The 25,160-nt window shown below is 34.6% G+C and overlaps 6 protein-coding genes across 10 annotated transcripts in view; 4 read left to right on the top strand and 2 right to left on the bottom strand.

Annotated features, from left to right (window-relative positions):
* Positions 1 to 780: 780 nt before the first annotated feature.
* LOC140824367 (uncharacterized) lies at positions 781 to 5,976 on the top strand. The gene is made up of 5 exons (XM_073185964.1): positions 781 to 918; positions 1,046 to 1,081; positions 2,038 to 3,672; positions 4,147 to 4,208; positions 5,849 to 5,976. Exons 3-5 carry the CDS (start codon positions 2,053 to 2,055, stop codon positions 5,856 to 5,858), a joined length of 1,692 nt encoding a protein of 563 aa, XP_073042065.1. The 5' UTR covers positions 781 to 918; positions 1,046 to 1,081; positions 2,038 to 2,052; the 3' UTR covers positions 5,859 to 5,976.
* LOC140824397 (DNA-directed RNA polymerase II subunit 4) overlaps positions 5,064 to 25,160 on the top strand; it is a 35,344-nt gene continuing 15,247 nt past the window's right edge. Inside the window, exon 1 of one of the 2 annotated variants that reach the window (XM_073185993.1) lies at positions 5,064 to 5,199. The gene's annotated coding sequence lies outside the window, so the exon portion shown is untranslated. The remainder of the gene's footprint in view (positions 5,200 to 25,160) is intronic. The other variant, XM_073186001.1, reaches the window with a different exon arrangement.
* LOC140824388 (DNA-directed RNA polymerase II subunit 4) lies at positions 5,067 to 6,525 on the top strand. The gene is made up of 2 exons (XM_073185981.1): positions 5,067 to 5,199; positions 5,839 to 6,525. Exon 2 carries the CDS (start codon positions 5,870 to 5,872, stop codon positions 6,284 to 6,286), a length of 417 nt encoding a protein of 138 aa, XP_073042082.1. The 5' UTR covers positions 5,067 to 5,199; positions 5,839 to 5,869; the 3' UTR covers positions 6,287 to 6,525.
* Positions 9,584 to 14,503, top strand: LOC140824332 (uncharacterized). Of its 4 annotated transcripts, none has more exons than XM_073185940.1 (5): positions 9,584 to 9,720; positions 9,848 to 9,883; positions 10,844 to 12,481; positions 13,416 to 13,590; positions 13,663 to 14,503. In XM_073185940.1, the coding sequence occupies exons 3-5, from the start codon at positions 10,862 to 10,864 to the stop codon at positions 14,316 to 14,318; spliced, it is 2,451 nt and encodes an 816-aa protein (XP_073042041.1). In that variant the 5' UTR covers positions 9,584 to 9,720; positions 9,848 to 9,883; positions 10,844 to 10,861; the 3' UTR covers positions 14,319 to 14,503. The 4 variants fall into 4 exon arrangements, with proteins under 4 accessions (XP_073042041.1, XP_073042036.1, XP_073042046.1 ...); XM_073185935.1 differs by having other exon boundaries at positions 10,847 to 12,481; XM_073185945.1 differs by having other exon boundaries at positions 10,847 to 12,481; positions 13,702 to 14,503.
* Positions 14,988 to 15,693, bottom strand: LOC140810691 (zinc finger protein ZAT12-like). Its single transcript, XM_073168567.1, has one exon. The coding sequence runs from the start codon at positions 15,640 to 15,642 to the stop codon at positions 15,133 to 15,135; it is 510 nt and encodes a 169-aa protein (XP_073024668.1). The 5' UTR covers positions 15,643 to 15,693; the 3' UTR covers positions 14,988 to 15,132.
* LOC140824355 (uncharacterized) lies at positions 19,045 to 22,182 on the bottom strand. The gene is made up of 3 exons (XM_073185954.1): positions 21,340 to 22,182; positions 19,844 to 20,060; positions 19,045 to 19,641 (listed from the first exon to the last, which is right to left on the bottom strand). The coding sequence occupies exons 1-3, from the start codon at positions 21,559 to 21,561 to the stop codon at positions 19,160 to 19,162; spliced, it is 921 nt and encodes a 306-aa protein (XP_073042055.1). The 5' UTR covers positions 21,562 to 22,182; the 3' UTR covers positions 19,045 to 19,159.

Genomic DNA, 25,160 nt, shown 5'->3' on the forward strand with positions numbered 1-25,160 from the left:
ATTAGAGTATTAATCTATTTTTTGGAAAAGTCAAGTAAGAAAATGATCGTGTCATTGTCAAGGGTGCAATCTCATGAAATACGATGGATTCATATGATTCAATAGCTTTAATTGTCCACAATCTTATTTCAAATGTATGGAATCCAATGGTCCCAAAAGTTTACTGTCATTTATTCAATTCAAAAATAAAAATAAAAATAAAAATTAAATATATTCAATTAAATACTTATTTTTAAAAATGGGTATGAATTTTGAAATCACAATCCAACAATTCTTTGTTGCATGGCAATTATGGTTTAAAAAAAAAGATTTTGATCTGATAGCTTTCTTTAAATTTATTTTGTCTTTTGAATTGGTTCGATTTACCTTTATTTTAAGGTTAAAAGAAATACAAATTTTAACGTCAAAAAATGTGGAAATATAATATATAAAAATCTACTTAATGTAATATTTTTTTATTCAAATGCTAGCGCAAACCTCTAGTCTAAAAAAGCATAGGTAAAATATAAAATCATTTGATCTACAATTTCATTTCAGAAGAGTATAACTAAGTCAAATTTTATGTGTTAGAGAAATTGCAAGGATATGATTTCAGAATGAAAAATTCGAAATCACGACGTCAAACCCAAAATTTTTAATTCATTCAACATATTTAATTAAATTTTTAAAAATTAAGAGAAAATTTTGTTATAATTGGAGCTCGAATCTTCATCGAAAATGAATTTTATTTTAAAATTCAAAATATTAAAATATTTTCTCCAATCAATTGAAATGGGCTCATTTATAAGTAATCGCGTCTCCATTGGCGCAAATTTGGCGTTGACCACATCAGTGGCGGCGCGTACTTCCACCCGTGTTGGAAAACAGAATCAAGTTTCAGTTTCAGTTTCTTATTTTGGATGGAAACCACACTCGCCGGTATGAATTCAACTATTATAATTGATCACAATCGAAGATTTAATATTGGACGCGTATCATCTTTCAATTGCTTTTGAATTCGAATTTTTTTTTTTCACACTTTTAATCCGATGTAATTTGGATACAGATAATTAGAGGAGGCATTCATCGACGATCATAAGTGGTGAGCGTTCCCTTCGATTATTGTTTTGATTTGCCATTTATTTATTTCATCATTTTCTTTTTATTACTTATTAAGCACTACCAGCTTCTCTATGTTGATTGATTGAGTTGAAGCTCTTATTTTTGTTCAAATTCAAGAATTTCTTATTTTTATAGTTTGAGCTCAATGGTTCTCGATTGGGAGTAGTTATTTCATGTAGCGTTCGATTTGTATTGTTGTGATGTCACCTCTTGTAGGATTCTGACAGATTGATTTTGTAAGTGTATGCTTTTAAAAAATTGAAGTGTAAGAAATAGAACTTGTTATTACCGCGAATGAAATTGATAAATTTGTGTAAATTGATGCTTAACTCGGGTTGCGATTCGCTCCTAACTGTTGGTTGATCGCATTAGATGTTTTCCAGATTATTTGTTGCATTTTGAAATAAACACTGTGCTGTGATCCATACGTGCTACTCAAAATATTGTGCAGTTTGAATGTATGATATAACGGCATTCCTAATGTAGGAATAATTTGGCTATCATTTTCTTCTTCGAAAAATGCTGCCAACAGTTTTTATTAAAATGCTATAGTTTCAATGGTAACAACAAATTGATATTCGATTTCTTTAGTTGTTTTGTGTTTGCTGACGTCGTCTCGTCCTCACCGAAGAAGTTATAATCTCCTTTGTGTTTTACTATCAATTTTTGTTGCCTTCTTGGCCAATATTGATGATTGTTGACAGTTAACATGTGTGGCAATAGGTGATATCCTTTCTTCTCATCGTTGATGTTAGAAATTCACTGGTGAAAAAAAGTGAGGGTCAAGTTTGTCGAGACCATGTATATTTGTTGTCGAATTTTAATAGTTGGAACCGATGTTTGATACCGTTATTGTACGTTTATTGGATTGGAAAATCATTTATTTCAAGCGTTTCTGTTTATTAACTTACTTCTGCATTGATGAAATTTTAGCAGAATTTATTGATCAAGATGGAAAAGAATTGCCAAAAGAGACGGCAACCACTTGTGTCTGATAGTGTCATTGCTAGATTAATGGGCATTGATGAACTGCCCCATCAGCAGCCCCTCCATAAATATCAAAGAGTACTATCTCATGGGTATGTCTGTAAGTCTGCTTCTGTAGGCATACGACAGGGAAGTTCACTCCGTATTGGACGTTCAAGAGAGACAAATAATGAGATGTTGCAGGGAGTGAAGCGTGCCTGCAGAGTAAAAATATTCGAGGACAAAAATCATTTTGTTCCCGACAAACACACACCTAAGAATACTAGGACGGTAAAAATGGTCATCTCAAATGAAAAGCCTGCAGTTGTTCCGTTGTCAAATTCAACATCTAGAGCCAGCCACGAGGACAGAAAAGCAATTGTTACAAACGGCAAGCATGGTGCCCCAGGGAATGTCCTAAGATATCTTCAGAAACTTGACAACAGTTCTTCTACTGATCAAAGCCTTGCTACTGTTTACACAAATGATTTCTTTACAATCCAGTCTGATGTGATAGATAAATCCTACGTTTCTCCTTGTGTTAGAAGGTGTACACCAAAGTTAGAGAAGACTACAAATTATTGTGGAGTTGCAAAGTTGGATTTACTTTCTAGATCAGAAATCAGAGAGTCATTAAGGCCTGAAAGTGGAAATCATTGTGACTTGGCATATAAAGGACTGTTTGATAATGATATGGAGCCACTCAGGCGTAGCTTTTTTGATCGTAATCGAACTACGAACAGAACATCTAGACAACGAAGATGCAGAAGCAATTTACAAGATTTATCAAGGCCAGCAAGTGAAGATCAGAATTACTTAGAAAACAAGTCTCAGGCGTTCTTCCCTTCTTGTCCAGGTGTCTATTATCATAGGAAGTTCAATAACAGTTCACGTCTTTTATTATATAAGTCCTCTTTGGGGCAAGAAACATTTAAGAAAAATTATGAAAGACAGAAGATAAAAAAAGAAATTGAAAAGATTGAAGTTTCTGGGAGGGGCCAAACTCATGTTAAAATGGAAGCTTTATGCACTCAATCCTGTAAGCAGAGTAGAAATTTTGATTCTACTTCTCTTCTAGATATCGGCCACATAAAAGTTTGGGAGAAGGACCGCAGTGGAAATCTTCACCATTCTGAATCTGAAACAACTAAAGAGAGTCTTTCTGCTGGGAACGGTGGCAAAATGGACAAGGAACAAGATATCTTGAAAAACAGAAGTGGGAGTGGCTGTGACCTACTTTCTTCTCCCGTTATGAGTTCCTCCATGTTACGGATTGCAACTAGTGTTGAGATATCGAGTTGTTACTCTTCTAGTAAATGCTCAGAAAATAATACCCCTGGTGCATATGCCAAAACAAATCAGGATAAGATGGAAGGTAGCTCTGAGAATGATTGGTGCAGAGAAATAAAACTTGCTCCTGGTGTTTCAAGGCCGTCAAATTTATCTTTGCAACATACAACTAATGATGCGTTGGCTGATGTAGAAGCATTCAATGGAGGGGTCTTTTCTAATATCATTGGGGACCAGCAGCCAGAATCAAATTCTGGTTTCTTTTCAGTGAAGGATGCATCTTCCTCTTATTCTCAAGAAGCTTCCACTGGAGAGGTTCGTTAGATCTTTATAAGGTTTCAAGTATCTATAACCACTTATTTAATTAAGCGACGGTTTAGTTAAAAACGGTCGTTAAAATAGCGACGATTTCATGTATATTTTTTATAAAACGGTCGCATAATTAAATAAGCTAAGGTTTTTAATAAAATCGTAACGAATTATAATAGCGACGGTTATGAAAAACCCGTCGCCGATCTAAATCGGCGACGGGTTGTATGAATCTGTCGCTATAATAGCGACGGTATTCTTACACCGTCGCCGATTAGATCGGCGACGGTTTTTTTCACAACCGTTGCTATATAGCGACGGTTTTTGATAAACCGTCGCTATGTTTCTTTTTATACCGCCCTTCCCGATCATTTTCTTAAACAATTTCGTCTATATGGTTAGATGTTAAACTCTTATCAATTTTTTCGAAGTTTCGATTTTTTTATTTTGTACTAACATTTTTTCGTATTTATCTCGTAGATTTGCTGGTCGATGCGATCTTCCAACGCTACGTGGGAGCTGCAAATTTTCGCACAAATCAGGTTTTAAATTTTTTTTATACAGAAAATTTATTACATAATTTTACGTTTTCTGTGGTACTTTTTTTATGATTTTTACGGATAAACACTGTCTATATATTGATTTTTGCGATAAACACCGTCGCTTTTTAAGCGCCGGTTTTTTTAAAAATCCGCCGAACCGTCGCTTAATATAACGACGGTCTTTTTATTTAATCCGTCGCTTCATATAGCGACGGTTATTAATATCCTTCGCTTATATTGTTAAGTACGAGAGAGGTTAATGGACGACTCATTTCCGCTCCACACCAAGCAAAACGTTTGACCACTTATAATTTGGGCAAATTGAATCAGTATGCCATGACAATTAATAAAACAAAAAACTCTTCTATAAAATCAACAGGATTTTTTCAAAATAAGGATTGGTAAACATACTGTTGTTATTATATATTTCTTTTAAAGTCATATGCCTAATTTTTAAAAACAAATGATTTAAAAAAGCCATTATTTTTTTATGGGGAAAAACAATTAATTTTACATAAGGAGTTTGACATCTTTTTATTTGAGAAAACTACAATTTAAAACATGTAAGCTATTTATTATTATTATTATTTTGATCTTTTATGTTATAACATTTAAGTTTGAGTCCCTTTTTCTATTAATTTTTTTTAAATTAAATGATGTTTGATTCCGTTATCTTTGATTTTCCTATTAATTTAGTTTTTATTTTTAAATGATATTCTCATTATATTTTTTAGGACAACGTAGATATGACAATATCTTACGAGTAATCATAAAAAGAAATAACATAAATTGCTAAAAAAATTAATTTATGGGACTAAAATTAAAATTTCACAAAATAGAATATAAAGATCTTGAAAAAATTAAACGACTGCGTTTATTGTTTTTTTCCCTGTAAAATGGTATTTGCACCTATTAATTTCCCTTGATCGATTCTTTACGTATTTCTCCGCCGTCAAGCCGGCCGATTTTTTCGTGAGCGAGAGCGTACGAGGTAAGGGACAAAAACTGCTACTAGAATTCTCTCTTCTGATTTTTACAGGATGCGATGTGCGATTGATACCTTGAAGTGTTAAACATATTCATATCTGTTACGGACCCTTAATTTGAAATTGGGGCTTCGTTATTTTTCGAATCGGGGAAAATATATGTGCTATTGTTATTGTTGTGAACATATTACTGCAAGTGTTCAGTTTCCTTTTATCGATTCATGACGATTGTTGGGTTAATTGAGATTTTGTGGAATGTGATTTAAATAGGGCAGATTTAATTTAAGATGGAAGGTAAACCGAGCTCGAATTCGTACTAACGTAGATTTTTCAGTTTGAGACTGTTCTTGGGATGATGTTGTGCTCTCCAATCATGTCTTTGATTATATTATTTAGGGCTGTCAAAATATGCTTTTATTTTGGTTTATGGTAAATTCTTGGATTTAGGGCTGTTTCTGTTGAGGTGAAAGAATGTGAACTGAATAGATTTTGGGACCTTCTTAAATATTAAATTTTTGGGATGCGACCACACCGTTATGGTTGTGATTATGTGTTTTATGAGTTGATTAATTAGATTCGTGAAAATGGACTATTTCAGCTTAGAAACCCTTGGGTTTTAAACTAAATATGAGTGGAATTTGAAGGGAGATACAGGTTCAGATAGAAGATTGAACTATGTCTGGAGAAGAAGAAGAAAATGCTGCTGAGCTGAAGATACCCGACGAATTTTTGAAAGCCAAATGCCTAATGAATTGTGAAGTTTCCCTGATTCTTGAACATAAGTATGAGCAACTTCAGCAGATGTCCGAGGACCCAATGAATCAAATGTCACAGGTTTTTGAGAAATCACTGCAATATGTGAAGCGCTTCAGCCGTTATAAAAATCCTGATGCTGTCAGACAAGTTCGAGAAATTCTTAGTAGATATCAGCTAGCTGAATTTGAGCTATGTGTGCTTGGGAACCTCTGCCCAGAAACGGTAGAGGAGGCTATAGCTATGGTTCCAACAATCAAGACGAGAGGACGTGCACATGATGATGAAGCGATTGAGAAGATGTTGAATGACCTCTCCCTTATCAAGAAATTTGAGTAGTTGCATATTTTCAGCGCCCGGCGCAGAAAAGTTTGTTACTTGCAATGTTGCTACACTGATATCTCAACATTAGCTTTATCATGTATCGGTAGATACTATCTTGATTCTGCATCATTTATGCTGAACTTGGTGATGGTTTCTTGGTTCTTGAAAATAGCTTGAGAATCTGGTTGTCAACCTGATATTTCAGAGGCTTAATAAATGTGGTGGAATTTGAAGTGTGCTGATGCTATTTGGAATTTGAGGGATTAGCTTAACTGGTTTAATGAAACAAATTGCATCATTTGTTTTGGATGCCCATATTTATGTCTCTCTTCTAGGATCACTTACTGGTTTTTGGATATAACTTTTTTGGTGCGTTTTTCAATCTCGTTAGACTATCGTATTTCAAGATCTTGGCCTCTCCCGCTTGCCATAGATGTGGTTTTTTGTGTTTAATAAACATGGGTTTACTTTAGGGGTAAAAAATTCGTTTATGAATTCTAAAGCAGTAAACCTAGAATTGGACTTATTGGCTTGCATGGATGAAACTCTGGTAAGATATTTATCAAGTGTTCAAATTTCAGTCTAAAATTTGAAATAGGTTTTTGAGTACCTGTTGAAAGAGAATTAGGTAGAAAACCAGGAAACTCTGTTTCTCTGTTCTCATGTGCTTTTGCGCGTGAAGGTAGGGTAGATTTTATCAGCACCTCATAAAAATTCGAAAAACCAAAAAATCACTTAGTGTAAAATTAATTACATTTAAAACCTTGCATTTTTAAAAAACAAACACAGTACCCCTATTCAAAAAAACTTTTCGAAGCATCAGAGTTCAATTAATTGAAGAGTTAACATGTAGCATAAATATATATATATATATATATATATATATATATATATATATATATATATATATATATATATATATGGGCTACGCTTATTTTCGCGAGGTCCGCCATATGTGTTAATGGTGTTGATGGATCCAAGGGCGGAGAATTATTCATACCGAAGAGGAAGTATTAGTTCTAGAATAGTGTGGACAAATCCGAAGAATGGAAAGCATTAATGATCTACCACATAAGAGCCATTACAATTCCTTGGAAAGGCTAAGAAATATTTCTAAGAAGATTTTACTAAATAACAGGAGATAGATGCTGTTATTTTTTTTAGAAGCTTAATAAACTTCAGAGATTTTCTCAGGTGAATGTTAAGAAGGGGAAATGTACCCTTCACAATTGGAACAAACATAATCCTACAAGGGCACACTACATGCACGTAAACAGATAATACCTTTAATTCTCATAAGCCACTGAGATGTGAGATTTTGTGGAGGGCATCCTCTTCCATTTGAAGCAGCTGATTACAAAATGCTTCCACATCTCGTGCTTCTTCTTTCAATGTGAATCGCAACTCCTTCCATTGGTACTCGAGCGATCCGTCAACCTTCACACAACCCGGAACTTTCGCCATTTACTTCATGAACTCCTCTGTTACAATCAATATACGTGCACGAGCTGCATGATGTAAATATACTTCACAAACCAATTTATATTTCAGAAGCTCTCAATCTTCCACTAATTACTGAAATAAATGGTTTGAAGCAACCCTCTGCTCTCATTTATCATTTTCTAATAATGCATCAGTCTATTCACTAAAAGGTCAGTTCACACACAACCCAGTTATGAAGACATGCAAAGACTTCATTCAGAAGCCATATTAAATGAAAACTGTAACTTGTTAATTAAATCATTCTGAAATGTGAGGCTTATCACTTTTGATTTTCTCCTCAAGTTGATCATTAAAGGCATGCCCACCTATGTAAAATTCGGGTGAATTCCATACCTCTTGGTTTAAATACAGAAATACATATCACCATTTGGAAAGTTACGAAAAACTCACATGCCCAAGATAACCCAATATTTACACCCCTGGCACGCAAAAAACCATAACAGGGGAAGGTCATCAATTTCCATCAGTAGCCAGAATAAGTTGTTACACAAGAAGGTTTAGGACCTTAGGTACAGCCCAACTGAGACAAGTAGTTCTTGCATTGGCTTATGTGAGGCATGGATAGGGCTAGGATAACATGAAGGGGTTTATTTTGGAAGGATCAAAATATAAGCTGCAGGGTTTTGTCGATACTGGATTCAAATAGAATTTGAGCCAAAAAATTTAAAACTTTTGATCATCGACTTGAACTCGAATATAACTGATTCGAGTCTTAATTGTTTTCATACTCGATGCAATTCTTTTAGACATTTAATTTTAAAACAGATTTCCGGATGTCCTTGCTCTAGATTGTCCCATGGTTAAATCTAGATGTGATTATAGCTCATGTAACGTTGGAGTTTACTTAATTTTTTTTTTTTTCAGGAAGAGATTTGTTACAGTTCGATATCGAACTCAATATTTCGTTCTAAACTTGTTATCGCTATACCGCATCCATAGGTCATCTTGCTCAATTTAATGTGTACATATATGGGTCTCTAAAGTTTTAACAAATTTAATTCAATATTTAATTAGAATTTTGGTAAATTAGAGTATTAATCTATTTTTTGGAAAAGTCAAGTAAGAAAATGATCGTGTCATTGTCAAGGGTGCAATCTCATGAAATACGATGGATTCATATATGATTCAATAGCTTTAATTGTCCACAATCTTATTTCAAATGTATGGCATCCAATGGTCCCAAAAGTTTACTGTCATTTATTCAATTCAAAAATAAAAATAAAAATAAAAATTAAATATATTCAATTAAATACTTATTTTTAAAAATGGGTATGAATTTTGAAATCACAATCCAACAATTCTTTGTTGCATGGCAATTATGGTTTAAAAAAAAAAGATTTTGATCTGATAACTTTCTTTAAATTTATTTTGTCCTTTGAATTGGTTCGATTTACCTTTATTTTAAGGTTAAAAGAAATACAAATTTTAACGTCAAAAAGTGTGGAAATATAATATATAAAAATCTACTTAATGTAATATTTTTTTATTCAAATGCTCGCGCAAACCTCTAGTCTAAAAAAGCATCGGTAAAATATAAAATCATTTGATCTACAATTTCATTTCAGAAGAGTATAACTAAGTCAAATTTTATGTGTTAGAGAAGTTGCAAGGATATGATTTCAGAATGAAAAATTCGAAATCACGACGTCAAACCCAAAATTTTTAATTCATTCAACATATTTAATTAAATTTTTAAAAATTAAGAGAAAATTTTGTTATAATTGGAGCTCGAATCTTCATCGAAAATGAATTTTATTTTAAAATTCAAAATATTAAAATATTTTCTCCAATCAATTGAAATGGGCTCATTTATAAGTAATCGCGTCTCCATTGGCGCAAATTTGGCGTTGACCACATCAGTGGCGGCGCGTACTTCCACCCGTGTTGGAAAACAGAATCAAGTTTCAGTTTCAGTTTCTTATTTTGGATGGAAACCACACTCGCCGGTATGAATTCAACTATTATAATTGATCACAATCGAAGATTTAATATTGGACGCGTATCATCTTTCAATTGCTTTTGAATTCGAATTTTTTTTTTTCACACTTTTAATCCGATGTAATTTGGATACAGATAATTAGAGGAGGCATTCATCGACGATCATAAGTGGTGAGCGTTCCCTTCGATTATTGTTTTGATTTGCCATTTATTTATTTCATCATTTTCTTTTTATTACTTATTAAGCACTACCAGCTTCTCTATGTTGATTGATTGAGTTGAAGCTCTTATTTTTGTTCAAATTCAAGAATTTCTTATTTTTTATAGTTTGAGCTCAATGGTTCTCCGATTGGGAGTAGTTATTTCATGTAGCGTTCGATTTGTATTGTTGTGATGTCGCCTCATGTAGGATTCTGACAGATTGATTTTGTAAGTGTATGCTTTAAAAAAAATTGAAGTGTAAGAAATAGAACTTGTTATTACCGCGAATGAAATCGGTAAATTTGTGTAAATTGATGCTTAACTCGGGTTGCGATTCACTCCTAACTGTTGGTTGATCGCATTAGATGTTTTCCAGATTATTTGATGCATTTTGAAATAAACACTGTGCTGTGGTTCGTGTGTGCTACTCAAAATATTGTGCAGTTTGAATGTATGATATAACGGCATTCGTAATGTAGGAATAATTTGGCTATCATTTTCTTCTTCAAAAAATGCTGCCAACAGTTTGATTAAAATGCTATAGTTTCAATGGTAACAACAAATTGATATTCGATTTCTTTAGTTGTTTTGTGTTTACTGACGTCGTATCGTCCTCAACTTAGAAGTTAAAATCTCTTTTGTGTTTTACTATCAATTTTTGTTGCCTTCTTGGCCAATATTGATGATTGTTGACAGTTAACATGTGTGGCAATAGGTGATATCCTTTCTTCTCGTCGTTGATGTTAGAAATTCACTGGTGAAAAAAAGTGAGGGTCAAGGTTGTCGAGACCATGTATATCTGTTGTCGAATTTTATTAGTTGGAACTGATGTTTGATACCGTAATTGTACGTTTATTGGATTGGATTGGAAAATCATTTATTTCAAGCGATTCTGATTATTAACTTGCTTCTGCATTGATGAAATTTTAGCAGAATTTATTGATCAAGATGGAAAAGAATTGCCAAAAGAGACGGCAACCACTTGTGTCTGATAGTGTAATTGCTAGATTAATGGGCATTGATGAACTGCCCCATCAGCAGCCCCTCCATAAATATCAAAGAGTACTATCCGATGGGTATATATGTAAGTCTGCTTCCGTAGGCATACGACAGGGAAGTTCACTCCGTATTGGACGTTCAAGAGAAACAAATAATGAGATGTTGCAGGGAGTGAAGCGTGCCTGCAGAGTAAAAATATTCGAGGACAAAAATCATTTTGTTCCCAACAAACACACACCTAAGAATACTAGGACGGTAAAAATGGTCATCTCAAATGAAAAGCCTGCAGTTCCGTTGTCAAATTCAACATCTGGAGCCAGCCACGAGGACAGAAAAGCAATTGTTACAAACGGCAAGCATGGTGCCCCAGGGAATGTCCTAAGATATCTTCAGAAACTTGACAACAGTTCTTCTACTGCTCAAAGCCTTGCTACTGTTTACACAAATGATTTCTTTACAATCCAGTCTGATGTGATAGATAAATCCTACGTTTCTCCTTGTGTTAGAAGGTGTACACCAAAGTTAGAGAAGACTACAAATTATTGTGGAGTTGCAAAGTTGGATTTACTTTCTAGATCAGAAATCAGAGAGTCATTAAGGCCTGAAAGTGGAAATCATTGTGACTTGGCATATAAAGGACTGTTTGATAATGATATTGAGCCACTCAGGCGTAGCTTTTTTGATCGTAATCGAACTACGAACAGAACATCTAGACAACGAAGATGCAGAAGCAATTTACAAGATTTATCAAGGCCAGCAAGTGAAGATCAGAATTACTTAGAAAACAAGTCTCAGGCGTTCTTCTCTTCTTGTCCAGGTGTCTATTATCATAGGAAGTTCAATAACAGTTCACGTCTTTTATTATATAAGTCCTCTTTGGGGCAAGAAACATTTAAGAAAAATTATGAAAGACAGAAGATAAAAAAAGAAATTGAAAAGATTGAAGTTTCTGGGAGGGGCCAAACTCATGTTAAAATGGAAGCTTTATGCACTCAATCCTGTAAGCAGAGTAGAAATTTTGATTCTACTTCTCTTCTAGATATCGGCCACATAAAAGTTTGGGAGAAGGACCGCAGTGGAAATCTTCAACATTCTGAATCTGAAACAACTAAAGAGAGTCTTTCTGCTGGGAACGGTGGCAAGATGGACAAGGAACAAGATATCTTGAAAAACAGAAGTGGGAGTGGCTGTGACCTACTTTCTTCTCCCGTTATGAGTTCCTCCATGTTACGGATTGCAACAAGTGTTGAGATATCGAGTTGTTACTCTTCTAGTAAATGCTCAGAAAATAATACCCCTGGTGCATATGCCAAAACAAATCAGGATAAGATGGAAGGTAGCTCTGAGAATGATTGGTGCAGAGAAATAAAACTTGCTGCTCCTGGTGTTTCAAGGCCATCAAATTTATCTTTGCAACATAGAACTAATGATGCGTTGGCTGATGTAGAAGCATTCAATGGAGGGGTCTTTTCTAATATCATGGGGGACCAGCAGCCAGAATCAAATTCTGGTTTCTTTTCAGTGAAGGATGCATCTTCCTCTTATTCTCAAGAAGCTTCCACTGGAGAGGTTCGTTAGATCTTTATAAGGTTTCAAGTATCTATAACCACTCATTCTTTGTTACAGATAATATTTCACCTCACCAATCCACAGCTGATGGATTTATTGACCACAGGACATCACATATATCTCATTTTTTACTACTATTTTCCATATTCCCCATTGGAAATACTGGTGGCATATTATGTGAGGGAAGTCCAGCAAAGTGGGATCCATATACTTCTAGTTATTGTTTTGTGCTGAGATATTTGGTTGATATATAATTGGTATGCGTATTTCATTGGTGTATGTGGAAATATGACATGGAACACTTGTTAAAACGTGTGTAGTTATCGAGTGCATTGCCACCGCACCAAGCTCAACATACAAAAACATATATTAACAAATTTCTGCTTAATTATTCAGGCTCTGCCCTCTAATCCCATTACTTCCAAAACTCTGTCTGCCACCCTTACTCCAGTCACCCTACTCCCTCTATTTCTTCAACTGACTGTTGAAGTATGAAACTATCATCACGCATGACATTTTACCTGTTTCATCCATTGAAACCATCTATTGTTTCCCTATAGTCGATATGTCTATAGAGTAACTAGCTTCCTCTCCTTATCTTTAATATACCACCATTTAGAGTTAATGTGACCCAATAAGGTTGTCGGTCTGGGAAGAAGTGATGTAGGTATATGGTATCATGGAGGATGAAACTGATGCTTTCTTGAGCAAGATTGTCATCAGCAAAAGTCGTAGATACTGTTGTTCTAAAGATTTTTATCAATTTAGTAAGTATGTTTGCAGATGATACTCTACCGGGAAAATAAATTTAGTTGATCTATGAACATTTTGTCATTAGAATAAATAACGTTTCCCATTCAACCATTTATTCTCTCTCAAAAAGATTAATCAAATTTTACAGCAGCTGATCCTTTTCTTTTTCACCCAAATGCAGACATCATTATATGAATTCTCTGAAGAAGAGCCAGGTTATTCAAACTGCTCGAGACTAGTTACTCCGGAGATTCAGAAACAGTTGGATGGACCCATTGGTCAGTGTAGTCCTGATTCGGTTCTGGAATCATTTGATACAAAATATCCTTCAATTTTTGAATGCTTTGAGAGTACAGGTATTAACATAACATAACAATAATTATTCAACCTTGTTCTTTAATAAGATTCTTTCAATTTGTAACTTTCAGGTCAGCAATCAAAATTTCAAGTTTTTAACTCTGAATCAGAAGAAGCGTATTCTGAAGGATCCGAGATGGTTGTTTCTTGCAACGAAGAGGAAAAAGAGGAAGGGATTGCCGATCTTTCTTATAATTCTGGAAAGGTTCATAGGTGGTTGGGAGATGACGAAAGTAGGAATTTCTGTTACATTGTCGATGTTTTAGACGAGGCAGGATGTTTCAAGGAGAGACCAATAATTGATATTATCCAGTCATGGGATTCCCTAGAGCTCCCAATAAGCCCCTTGGTCTTCGATGCATTGGAGAAAAAATATGGTAGACAAGCATGTTGGCAAAAATCTGACAGACAGCTTCTTTTTGACCTTATGAATTCAGGTTTGACGACCATACTTGAGCGACTCTTAAACTTTCATTCTCGTGCAACGTCGTGTCTACAAAGACATTTTACTGCTGGAATGAAGCGTGATGAAGTTGAAAACATGCTGTGGAAAATGGTGATTAGCCTGGAAAGGGAAAAGAGCATCGATGCATCCGAGAAGGTTGTCGAGGGAGCAATGAAATGGTGGGAGGTGGACGACAAAGACACCAATGTCATAAGTAGAGAACTCGAGATATCTTTGTTTGAGGAGTTGGTTATGGAATCCATTAGTTTGTGGATCGAGTGAATAAAATTTTGTTTGTCTATAGAGTGCGAGTGATTTTTGGGGTACACATTTTCGGCGCATTGCCTGATACATATATGCTTGTGGTATGCCACGAATATATGGAGAAAAATGGAGATCAGCTTTTGGCATGGATTCTTTTTGTATGCATTTGTTTAGAGTTCCTTACATGGTATAGCTATTATCACGCGGATTACATTTTTTGTCTTGTAATGTGTTTTATTTTTTAATAAATAAGGATGTATTAGTCTAATAATATTTTTAAAGAAATTTTATGTCTTTTAAATTTTTCACAATCATGATTGGTGCAATTAACTCATGGTTATAGATAAACACAAAATTTATTGGGATACTTTTTGTTTATAAAAAAATTCAACCATGCCCCAGAATTAGCTAGTATGTGTTATAATATTGTACGTATAGAATAATATAAATAGTATATATAAAGAATGAAAATTATATTTTGTCATTGTAACTAAATTGATTTTAAAAAAATACTCTAATATATTCATAATCTAATGATTTAAAACTTATTAACATAAATAACTGATTTTAATTAAGAATAATAACCAAATACCCCCACCCCCTAAATTTGGATTTAATTCCTGTTGATCTAGATTCACATCACACATAAAATTATTGTGTGATCAAACAACAATATTATATGAATCGTAAAGTTTGAATAAACATATATAAATCATATACAGATGAAAAATTAAATGATGATATTACAAGAAAAAATTGAATGAATCTGGATCTCTGTCATTAATCAAATCAAAAAATAAAAATAAATATTTTGAAACCAAAAGTTGAAATATCAGAAGAAGCAATGAAGAGCAGGAGCAACAGCCTTTCCAAGAAGAAACTTGTTCTCCAATGGAGTCAGATTCAGATCGAGACACAAAACCCTCCCACTACTCGATTTCTTGACGACCGGAGAATGTTGCGGCGGAGACAACGACAGGTGCTTGAAAGGCGAATCCTTGTGTTTCTCATCATTCATGACTACCCTGTGTCTCCTCATATGACCTCCAAGTGCTTGCCCTATTGCAAACTCTAGCCCACATATAGAGCATTCATGTGTTTTCGGCTTCGGAGGCGAAGCCGGCTGATCTCCGGGCGCTAGCCTCGGCTTCTTGTGGCTCGCGCGGTGGCCGCCAAGCGCTTGGAACGAGGGAAACCTCCGATTACACGTCTTGCATTCGAATACACGATTCAAATGATCTCCACCACCTTCGCCACCTCCGCGGGACAATAGCATCAAACAATCTGTCATGTTTGTTAAGTCGACATCAAAGTTTTCTTCTCTACTCCTCTTCATCATCATGGCTTTGCTTAATTATAAAGTGATATTGAAGGAATACTATATGTATGTGTATATATATATATATATATATATGTATATGTATGTATATATGTATATGTGGGAGTTAACAAGTTGGAATCCGCAGTTGGAGAGTTTGACTTAACAAAAAAGTTGACCTTTTCAAATAAATTGGGCAATTACTTGCCAAGGAAGTCAAACTAATGGAATACATGAAGCATATGTACGGTTTCGTGAGTTCATATTAACAAGCAATCACAAGTCTATATTATATAATAGGTGGAGTAGGTCTTTTGTGAGACGATTTCACGAATCTTTATCTATTAGACGGAAAACCCTGCAATATTTACGATAAAAAGTAATATTCATAGCATAAAAATTAATATTTTTTCATGAATAACCCGAATAAGAAATATGTCTCATAAAATACGACTCGTGAGATCATCTCAGACAAATTTTTACCCATAAAATATAGACGATCTCGACTCTCATGGAGATTTATATAAACGATTATATATAAAATGAAAATAAATATTTTTAACGTAAAAAAATAATATATTCTATGAATTGAATCGGATTGAATATTTGTTTTATGATATTATATATAAAATGGTGTCCACTAAATTTTATTAATTATATTGTGTAATTAGGATAATTCACACGAAATTAGAGTGTGAAATCAATATTTATGTGTGCTTACGGTGTCGTCTCAATAGTTATCCCGATAAAATTTAATGTGGATCATTTGTATTATTTTCCGAAATAAATTAAAAATCGTGATTTTATTTGTACAACATACGACATATACTATATAATCAAGTGTGGGAATTTTTCACGGGTTTACCCAGTGTACATCAAAATGCTAGCGGTGGAGAGTTTTGTCGTAAAATTTTTAATATCTAAAATTATCAAATAGTAATTTTTAAAAGACCATTTTCCTAAATAAACACCCTTATTATTATTGTTATTATTAAACCGAAAAATCAAACATGGCATCCAACGGGGCGAGAATTATTCCATCGTGTTCACATTTTACATGAAGGTTAATGTATTAAAAATTACATTGTACATATATTCAAACTTAAGATATAGACTGCAAGCATCAAGTAGAAATACTTAGTTATTTCTACGTTTATTTTTAATATATTTAGTCACAATTTTTTTTAAACATTTCTTAACATGAAGGACTGATATATGATATGTTTCAGCCATTAGTTCAACATTTGAATTGTTGTATGATTTAAAAAGTTTGAGTAGCACAATCCTCATAATTTATAGCATTTGATAAATCGCTTTGATATCAGAGAAAATGTCAAGAGTTCGATTCTCATTGATTGCAAAGAGCATGATTATTGAGAGGAAGAGCGTTGGAGTACAACAACTGTCTCTGTTAAGGTAGATCAATCGATGCAGAACGCTTAAGTTGTTGTACGATTTAAAATATTTAAATTATATTATTATCATTTATTATATTTTTTGATAAAACAGCAAACAATCGATTATATACAAAATAGTAGTCGTATTCATAGAAAGTTTTATCTTCTAGAGATAGAATGACTTGGACTTTGAGTGTTAGATTTATCCTCTGACAAATTATTAAGTTAAAATAATTATAAATAGCTTGGGCGTTTTAATTTTGTACTCAATAGGAGGAATACTTCTAGATTGATAAAGACCATGAAGCAAATAGTCAGTCAATTACCAAAGCAATGACTCAGATTCAAAACAAACATTTTCAGTTACAACTCAATATTATATTGATTATCGTCCTCAAAATATTCAATTTCATCTCTATAATTTATGGGTTTTTCTTATTCGATTTATTTAAAAAATTATTTTTTTATGTTGAAAATATTAATTTTCATTCCAGATATAGATCGAATCGACCAATCTTATAGATTTAAATTTATGAGAATGTCTCATAAAACATCTACTAGATAATTTTCGCCAATGACATATAAGAATAATTAAATCGAAAAACCCCTTAAATTACGTGACGAATATGGATAAATATAAAGTAGCACGACATATATAATAAGATTGAAAGAATATCCCAAGTGGTCACATTCAGCAGCGCGTAAGCATGACCGTATGGCTTCCCTAACACGAGTTTTGGGGGGTGAGTGTTTACATGGAAACTTCAATTCACTTTCTTCTAGAATTTCTGGCTAAAAACTTTAGACCTGATTATTATTGATTAACCAAAAGTTTAATATGTCCATGAATTTGACTCGTGAGACGAGATGACGAAAGATGTATAATATATCGAAAACATAATTATTTTTAATTCATTTGTAAAAGTTTATTAATCTTCTAATCCATTAAGATTTGTCTATTTTCGTAACCGTAAAACTTCATCAATTTACTAGTTAGCATCAAACAACATTATAATATCAGCTTAATGTCTTGAATAACTTGATCTCTCTTCGGTTTATGATACCAAAAATAACAATAAATAATTGCACATCGAAAGATAACAGTTGCGAGTCGTGAAGAAAAAAAACACAAATACCCTTTTTCTTGATATGTGGAGTGGCGTGTTAGAATTAGAGTGAAACATTTGTTAATACTGGACTTTTCTAACTGTATTGGAATCATCTCAACTGTTTGACAACTTTGGATTTCAAACATATGGTTAAACAGCACGAATTGATTTTGTATTTATTTTATTAACTAGTTTAACTAAAAAATGTTTTATTTGAGATTCCAGCTTTATCCATACATTTTCGTGTAATTTAAATTTAAACACTGAAACAATTTTTATTTATTTTTTACAAATTATCGGTATATCAAATGTTGATCCCTCCAACATTTTTTATGAAACAGTCTTTGCCTGTTGTTGCATTAATATCGAGAAGAAATAACTGCTTTACGGCTTTAAAAAAAATTAAATAGCACGATCAATTAATAAAATGGTGACAAACTTTTGATTTCACAATTTATATGCGAATTAAATTCAAATATTGACTATCATAATCATAATTAGTGCAATCATCTGGAAGAGTAAATAATGAGAAGCAATCATGCTGCACCTTAAAAGGTTCAAAATATGGCGCGATTAAGCTCTAAAAAAAAGTGTGACAAACGCTCGATCTTTCTAAGAACTCGTGTAAACTTATGAAGTATTTGATGAGATAAAATAAACAGTTGGACTAAAAAAATCATTTATAAATCATGTTCACTTGAAGCTCTTCTACTGAAAACAAATTGAAACAATCACGAATTACTTTTCCATATTAACCTTTGAAGATCAAATATTTTATAAAATACATGAAAAATGCACAAAATTTCTGCCCCGCCGGCACGAGAAAAACGTCCCTGACAGATAACGGACGTCAGGCCACCCTTAATCGACGGTTATCCTCGTATAAAGGCATCGTTTCAAAACCAAATAGAGCAAAGGGGTTTCTGCTGCACAATGGCAGAAATGGAGTCCAACCACAAGAATATTGGTGCATACTAAAACTTCATGTCCATGGGAAAAAATAGAATTTCAAGACTCGGGCCAAACTGGCATATATCAGAAAGCGTGGAAATTTGGAAGTCTACGCCTATCAAAATTAAATCTCCTATCACTATTTAAGGGTTTTAATATTCGCTCTCCTTCAATCTCGGATTGAAGTGAAGAGTGAAGCCTCTTTAGATGTCCAACACACTTGTTGTGTTCTGCAGGAATAGTATAATGGATCTGGACATCATGATCGAACTTCCGATCATATGGAGATTGCCACTTAGCTTGCAAATAAGCATAGGATCTCCAGGGAGGGAGAGGCATTGAGTTTTGTTTCAAAGAAAATTTAGCAGCTTCAACCATTGCTTGAAGAAATTGCTTAAGCTTAGCTAAAGAGCCCACATAAATTACTGGAAGCGAGTTCAAAATCTTATCATAGGAATCAACAGCTCTAGCAATCTCAAAATGACTTCTGAAGTCAATATCCACAATCAAGCGCTCTGTGCTTCCCGTGTCATTGTATCGGACTACATCAATGTATTCATGATCCCCTGCAAATCAAACCAGAAAAGCAATCTCAACATACCTACCGAGTAAAATCCTCAACAAATTCTACCGTTGCCAGTGGACCAATTATTGTTGATAAAAAAACAAATGAATATCCAAAGAATTAGCAACAATATACATCAAAGAAAAGCTGAGAGCCTTTTTCATCACTCAGCTGAACATGAACTTGATAGAGAATAATATTACCTCCAGGAACACTGGAATTCCGTTGCCACTGGGATATGCACACACCAGCATCATAACCTGAAAGCCTCAAAAGCTTTACCAGGGAGTACCTGACGCAGCTAGCATTGCACAGACCTAAATGTGCAAAGTAAAGGTCTCTTTCATTAATTGACAGAGCATGAGAATGGACCACTGAAAACAACTCAGTTTCAAATTGATCCATCACCAACCTAAGATACTGCAGAATCCAAGCAAACTAATTAGGCATGCGTAGACAAACTGGTAAACATTGAAACATGAAAATATTGTTGCAGGTATGCAAGGAGTACTTCAAACATAGAGACCAAGTGATGACGCTAATATGTGGGATATCATTCAAAGAATCATTAAAAACAATGCCTACTGTAACAAAATAAGGCACAACCAAGCACGAACTTAGTAGTTTGCCACTAATACCAGAAAACAACAAAGATACATGCAGAAACAACATAAAATAAGAAAAGAAGAAAGGTAAACATAAAATCAAATATAAAAATAAGAAAGAACATGGCCCAATGAAACCTGAAACCGCTTGTAAAGCAAACAAAGTCAATTGAAACACTTGATCATGCGGTTATCGAAATCACCAAATCGTCTCTACACCCAATTTACCTAGGACGCAACAAACGCTCGTTCATCATAATGCCTAAGTACAGACTCTATATGGATATGCACCAAGATAGGTTAAATTATAATAAACAATGAGAAAGGGTGGCCATCTGCAAGGCTTTGTTCGAACATCCTTGCTGGATAGACAGACAACATTCAAAATTTAGAAGCTGGAACCATTTTTCAGAATTCAATCTGTGAGAAAAAAGAAACGGGGGAGACAAATTGGGCCAACATAAAACATGTAGATGCATAATTCCAAAGGGGCAACACGAATAACTCATAATTTGGTTTCAATGAAACTATTTCACCAAACTGATATACCATCGAAGCCAAGGCTGATGCTTGCGCCAGCTTAAATTATTCCTTATTACTGGAGGACTGACCCGTTTCATCTCATTGGAAGTCCTGCCACTCAAAACGGCTTACACCCACCAAACATCAACATCTAATTATTTTTTTCAAGAGCTACTTGAACTACTCCAAGCACAAAAACAAATTATTCCATGGAAGTAATTCTTAATAACGGTACAAATACAGCATTCAATACTTAATTCCGAACAAAAACTCAGAATCCTCATTCAATATCGTAATGCCAAGGAAGTTGGTAACTTTCATAATTCTGAAAATTTTTGGTGCTCAGATAATACTTATAAATGTGTTGAATGGGTTTAACGGGTTCTGGAAATGCAAAATTTGGAATCAAATCCAAAGTGCATGAAAGAAATGGGGGAGTTAGGCTAAGACACCGATCAAAATCCAAATTCTACATTTCCGTTTCTAAGCACCAGATTTTTTTGGAATTACCCCGAAGTAAATATACTAACTTCCTTCCTGGGCATTACAAGTATAGAGAAAGAGAATATTACCGATATTTTATCAGCGAGTTGAACAAGTTCAGGGAGACCGGAATCGCTGTCGCTGCTGTATCTAGAGTCGGTCCCGCCACAATTCCCATTCTCCATAAACTCACTCACCATCATCGCCAAATCATGCTCGCTTTCATAGCTCACAACACCGCCTCCTCCTCCTCTTCCGTTCACCATCTGGTTCGCCCACACCCCAGACGCGGCCCAAACCCCACAGTTCATTACCCAACAACCACTAAAACCGATACCTTCTTCTAAAAATGGCTTATTATTTCATAAAATACCGATGGACAGAGTGAATCCAAGGTCCAAAATTGAATATTCAGCTGTTTCAGCCTTCCCTTCGATTCCAAAATTCAATGCTTGATAACAAACAAAAATGTGCGAAGTCGGAGCATACAATAAACAATTTAAGAATATACATATAAAAAAACCAATTGAACCTGGATCTGAATCAATCAAATTCGAAATTTCTATGTTTTATAAAACTATCCAAAAACTGAACCATTTGTTTATTGAAAAAAAATGAATCACAACACAATTACACAACTTTCAGCAGAAACGGAAGCAGTTGCTGAAATTTATTGCCAAAAAATCACGTTCCATTTCGGCAAAACATAAAAATACAGATCGAAACATCCTGTTAATTAATTATATTGTGAAATTAATTATTATCAATAATCAAAATTGACGATTCAAAGATGAGAAATTCAATTTGGCCAGCCAACCCAAAGGAACGAAGACAGAGAGGAGAATGGCAGGTGAAGTTCATATAACGGAGAGGATCACGGGCGAAAGGACGAAAATGTCCTCCTAGCGGTTTCGTAATGACCAAGTAAAATTTCGTGACCTGTCACGAGAAACGCGAGAAACTGGATAAGCCTGAATTTCATTGTTAATCAGAGCTATTGAACATGGACGGTGTGCCTTTCCACATTCGTTATGGTGGAAGCCCGAAATTTTGGCTGTATTAATGAACTTCAAATACATAATTGATTCTAAAACTTTGATCACATTCATTTTTTGAGAATTATTACATGAGTAGGTCTCTTTTGATATGGTTTCACAAATCTTTATCTGTAAAATAGGTCAGATATTCACAATAAAAAATAATATTCTTAGCATAAAAAGTAATATTTTTTCATGAATGACCCAAATAAAAGATATGTCTCACAAAATACGATCCGTGAGACCGTCTCACACAAATTTTTAATTTATTATATTTCATAATAAATTATATGTGTCTTTTGCGAATGAGAAGATTATAAATATAGAATAAGTAAGATATGAATTTAAAATTTAATTTATTATTTTGTTGTTAACAATAATTATAATCGAAATCCATACATTTCAAATTTATATTTTCAAATGTTTTATGTCCTCCCTCACCGAGCTTTTCACATCCTATTGACTAATATATACATTCCTATAGTAGAAAATATTATTCCTATAATCTAGCAGATTTTCTTTCTCGTAACACTCCCCCTCAAGTGGGAGCGTGTATATTGAGAACGCCAAACTTGTTAAGGAGAGAATGAAAAGTTGATGAACTGAGAGGTTTAGTAAATATATCAGCAAGTTGACAGCTCGATGAAACATGAGCAGTTTCTATGGCACCTGACTGAATACGTTCTCTAATAACATGGCAGTCAATCTCTATATGTTTTGTTCGTTCATGGTAAACTGGATTTGCTGCAATATGCAGTGATGCCTTACTATCGCAGAACAGTTTTGCTGGTTGTGGATGTTGTACCTGTAGATCATCTAACAAATACCTAAGCCAAGTAAGCTCGCATGTTATAGAAGCCATAACACGATATTCTGATTCTGCCGAGGACCTTGAGGTTGTTGTTTGTTTCTTGGTCTTCCACGAAATAAGAGATCCTCCAAGAAAAATACAATAACCAGTTACAGATCGTCTTGTGATTGAACATCGAGCCCAATCTGCGTCACTAAATCCCCTCAATAGTAAATTCCCTTTTGCTGAAAAAAATAATCCTTGTCCAGGTGAACCTTTAAGATACCGTAAAAGATGATGAACAGCATCTAAGTGTGGTTTTCTTGGTTCTTGCATAAACTGACTCAGAATGTGAACCGAATAACTTATCTCTGGTCTTGTGATAGTAAGATAGATAAGTCGTCCCACCAATCTTCTATAAGTAGATGCATTTTTTAACAAATCTCCCTGCATAGGTAGAAGTTTGATATTTTCTTCCATTGGCGTCGATAATGGTTTGGCACCAAGCAAGCCTGCCTCATCTAAGATGTCAAGAGTGTACTTTCTTTGGGATATTGAAATACCACTGGCAGAACGAGCAACTTCAACTCCAAGAAAGTACCGTAACTGACCAAGGTCTTTAATTCGAAATTTGGTACGAAGAGACTCTTTAAGTGCAGCAATTGTCCTGTCATCATTATCTGTTATGATCATGTCATCCACATAAATGAGTACCGCTGTAAAATAATTGCCAGAAACTTTTGTGAAAAGTGAATAGTCAGCTTTAGATTGGCGAAAACCATCTTGCTGAATAGCAGTAGAAAATTTCTGAAACCAACTCCGGGAGGCTTGCTTGAGCCCATATAGTGATTTATTGAGTCGGAATACCAGAGGTATCTCCCCCTGTCGATGAGAATGCAAACCAGGAGGCAATTGCATGTAGACTTCTTCAAGTAAATCACCATGGAGAAATGCATTTTGGACATCCAGTTGGTGCAGGGACCAATTTCGAACAGCAGCTACAGCAAGTAAACAACGGACTGTAGCTAATTTGGCCACAGGAGCAAATGTCTCCTTATAGTCAAGTCCCTCCCGTTGAGTAAAACCTTTAGCCACCAAACGAGCTTTATAGCGTTCAACGGTGCCATCAGAGTTGTATTTGATCTTGTACACCCACTTGCATCCTATCGGACGGTGACCAAAAGGAAGAGGTGTGAGTGTCCAAGTACGATTTTGGACAAGAGCACTTAATTCGGCATCCATAGCTTCTTGCCATTTGGGGTCCAACACTGCCTGTTCATAAGTCACCGGTTCCACAAGAGTAGTAATAGCACAAATGAAATTGCGATATGTGGGCGAAAGTTGTGCATAAGAAATGTATCGAGATAAAGGATGACGCGTACCTGACAAGGAAGAAGACTGGTTGGAAGCAACCTTGGCCGTGTGGTAGAGATGAAAGTATCGGAGTGTGACATTGGGTTGTTTGATACGATCTGAATGTCGAGTAGTAACAGGTGCTTGTGGTAGAATACTATTATGGGCCGGTATATTTTCATTCAAAATACTTGGAAAGTTTGGTTGGTCAATATCTTTTGGGTCAATTGTATGTGTGGGGGCTGGTTCATCTATTGTGTGTGGTAAAGGAAGAACAAGCATATCATCTGGTTGTTTTTGAGAATTAGTATGAAACGGAAAAATATGTTCATAGAATACAACATCCCTAGAAGAAAATATTTTATGAGTGACAACATCATAAACTCGATAACCTTTTTGACCCAATGGATAGCCTATGAATATGCAACGATTAGCTCTTTGATCAAATTTAGATGTGGGTAGAAGATTGGTGGCATAACATAGGCACCCAAAGATTCGAAGATGTGAGTATGTAGGTGGCTTATTATGAAGGAGTTGATATGGTGATTTATGAGATAGAAGAGGAGTAGGTAAGCGATTTATCAAATAGCAAGCTGTTTGAATGCTTTCTCCCCAAAAATTTAGTGGCAAGTTTGCTTGAAAACGAAGGGCTCTTCCTACATTTAAAAGGTGGCGATGTTTCCTCTCGACTACCCCATTTTGTTGGGGAGTTGAGGTACATGAATGATGA

Source organism: Primulina eburnea, chromosome 1 (genome assembly GCF_022965805.1).
Source record: "Primulina eburnea isolate SZY01 chromosome 1, ASM2296580v1, whole genome shotgun sequence".
Classification (NCBI taxonomy): Eukaryota; Viridiplantae; Streptophyta; class Magnoliopsida; order Lamiales; family Gesneriaceae; genus Primulina; species Primulina eburnea.

Bases quoted from the DNA above. Each gene is read 5' to 3' on its own strand.
- LOC140824367 (XM_073185964.1), top strand. From the start codon at position 2,053: ATGGAAAAGAATTGCCAAAAGAGACGGCAACCACTTGTGTCTGATAGT. The intron at 3,673-4,146 runs GTTCGTTAGATC...TTTATCTCGTAG, and splicing joins AAGAAGCTTCCACTGGAGAG to ATTTGCTGGTCGATGCGATC.
- LOC140810691 (XM_073168567.1), bottom strand. From the start codon at position 15,642: ATGATGATGAAGAGGAGTAGAGAAGAAAACTTTGATGTCGACTTAACA.
- LOC140824355 (XM_073185954.1), bottom strand. From the start codon at position 21,561: ATGAACTGTGGGGTTTGGGCCGCGTCTGGGGTGTGGGCGAACCAGATG. The intron at 20,061-21,339 runs GTAATATTCTCT...TGGATTCTGCAG, and splicing joins AACTCGCTGATAAAATATCG to TATCTTAGGTTGGTGATGGA. The intron at 19,642-19,843 runs GTAATATTATTC...TTTGATTTGCAG, and splicing joins GAATTCCAGTGTTCCTGGAG to GGGATCATGAATACATTGAT.
- LOC140824388 (XM_073185981.1), top strand. From the start codon at position 5,870: ATGTCTGGAGAAGAAGAAGAAAATGCTGCTGAGCTGAAGATACCCGAC.
- LOC140824332 (XM_073185940.1), top strand. From the start codon at position 10,862: ATGGAAAAGAATTGCCAAAAGAGACGGCAACCACTTGTGTCTGATAGT. The intron at 12,482-13,415 runs GTTCGTTAGATC...ACCCAAATGCAG, and splicing joins AAGAAGCTTCCACTGGAGAG to ACATCATTATATGAATTCTC. The intron at 13,591-13,662 runs GTATTAACATAA...TGTAACTTTCAG, and splicing joins TGAATGCTTTGAGAGTACAG to GTCAGCAATCAAAATTTCAA.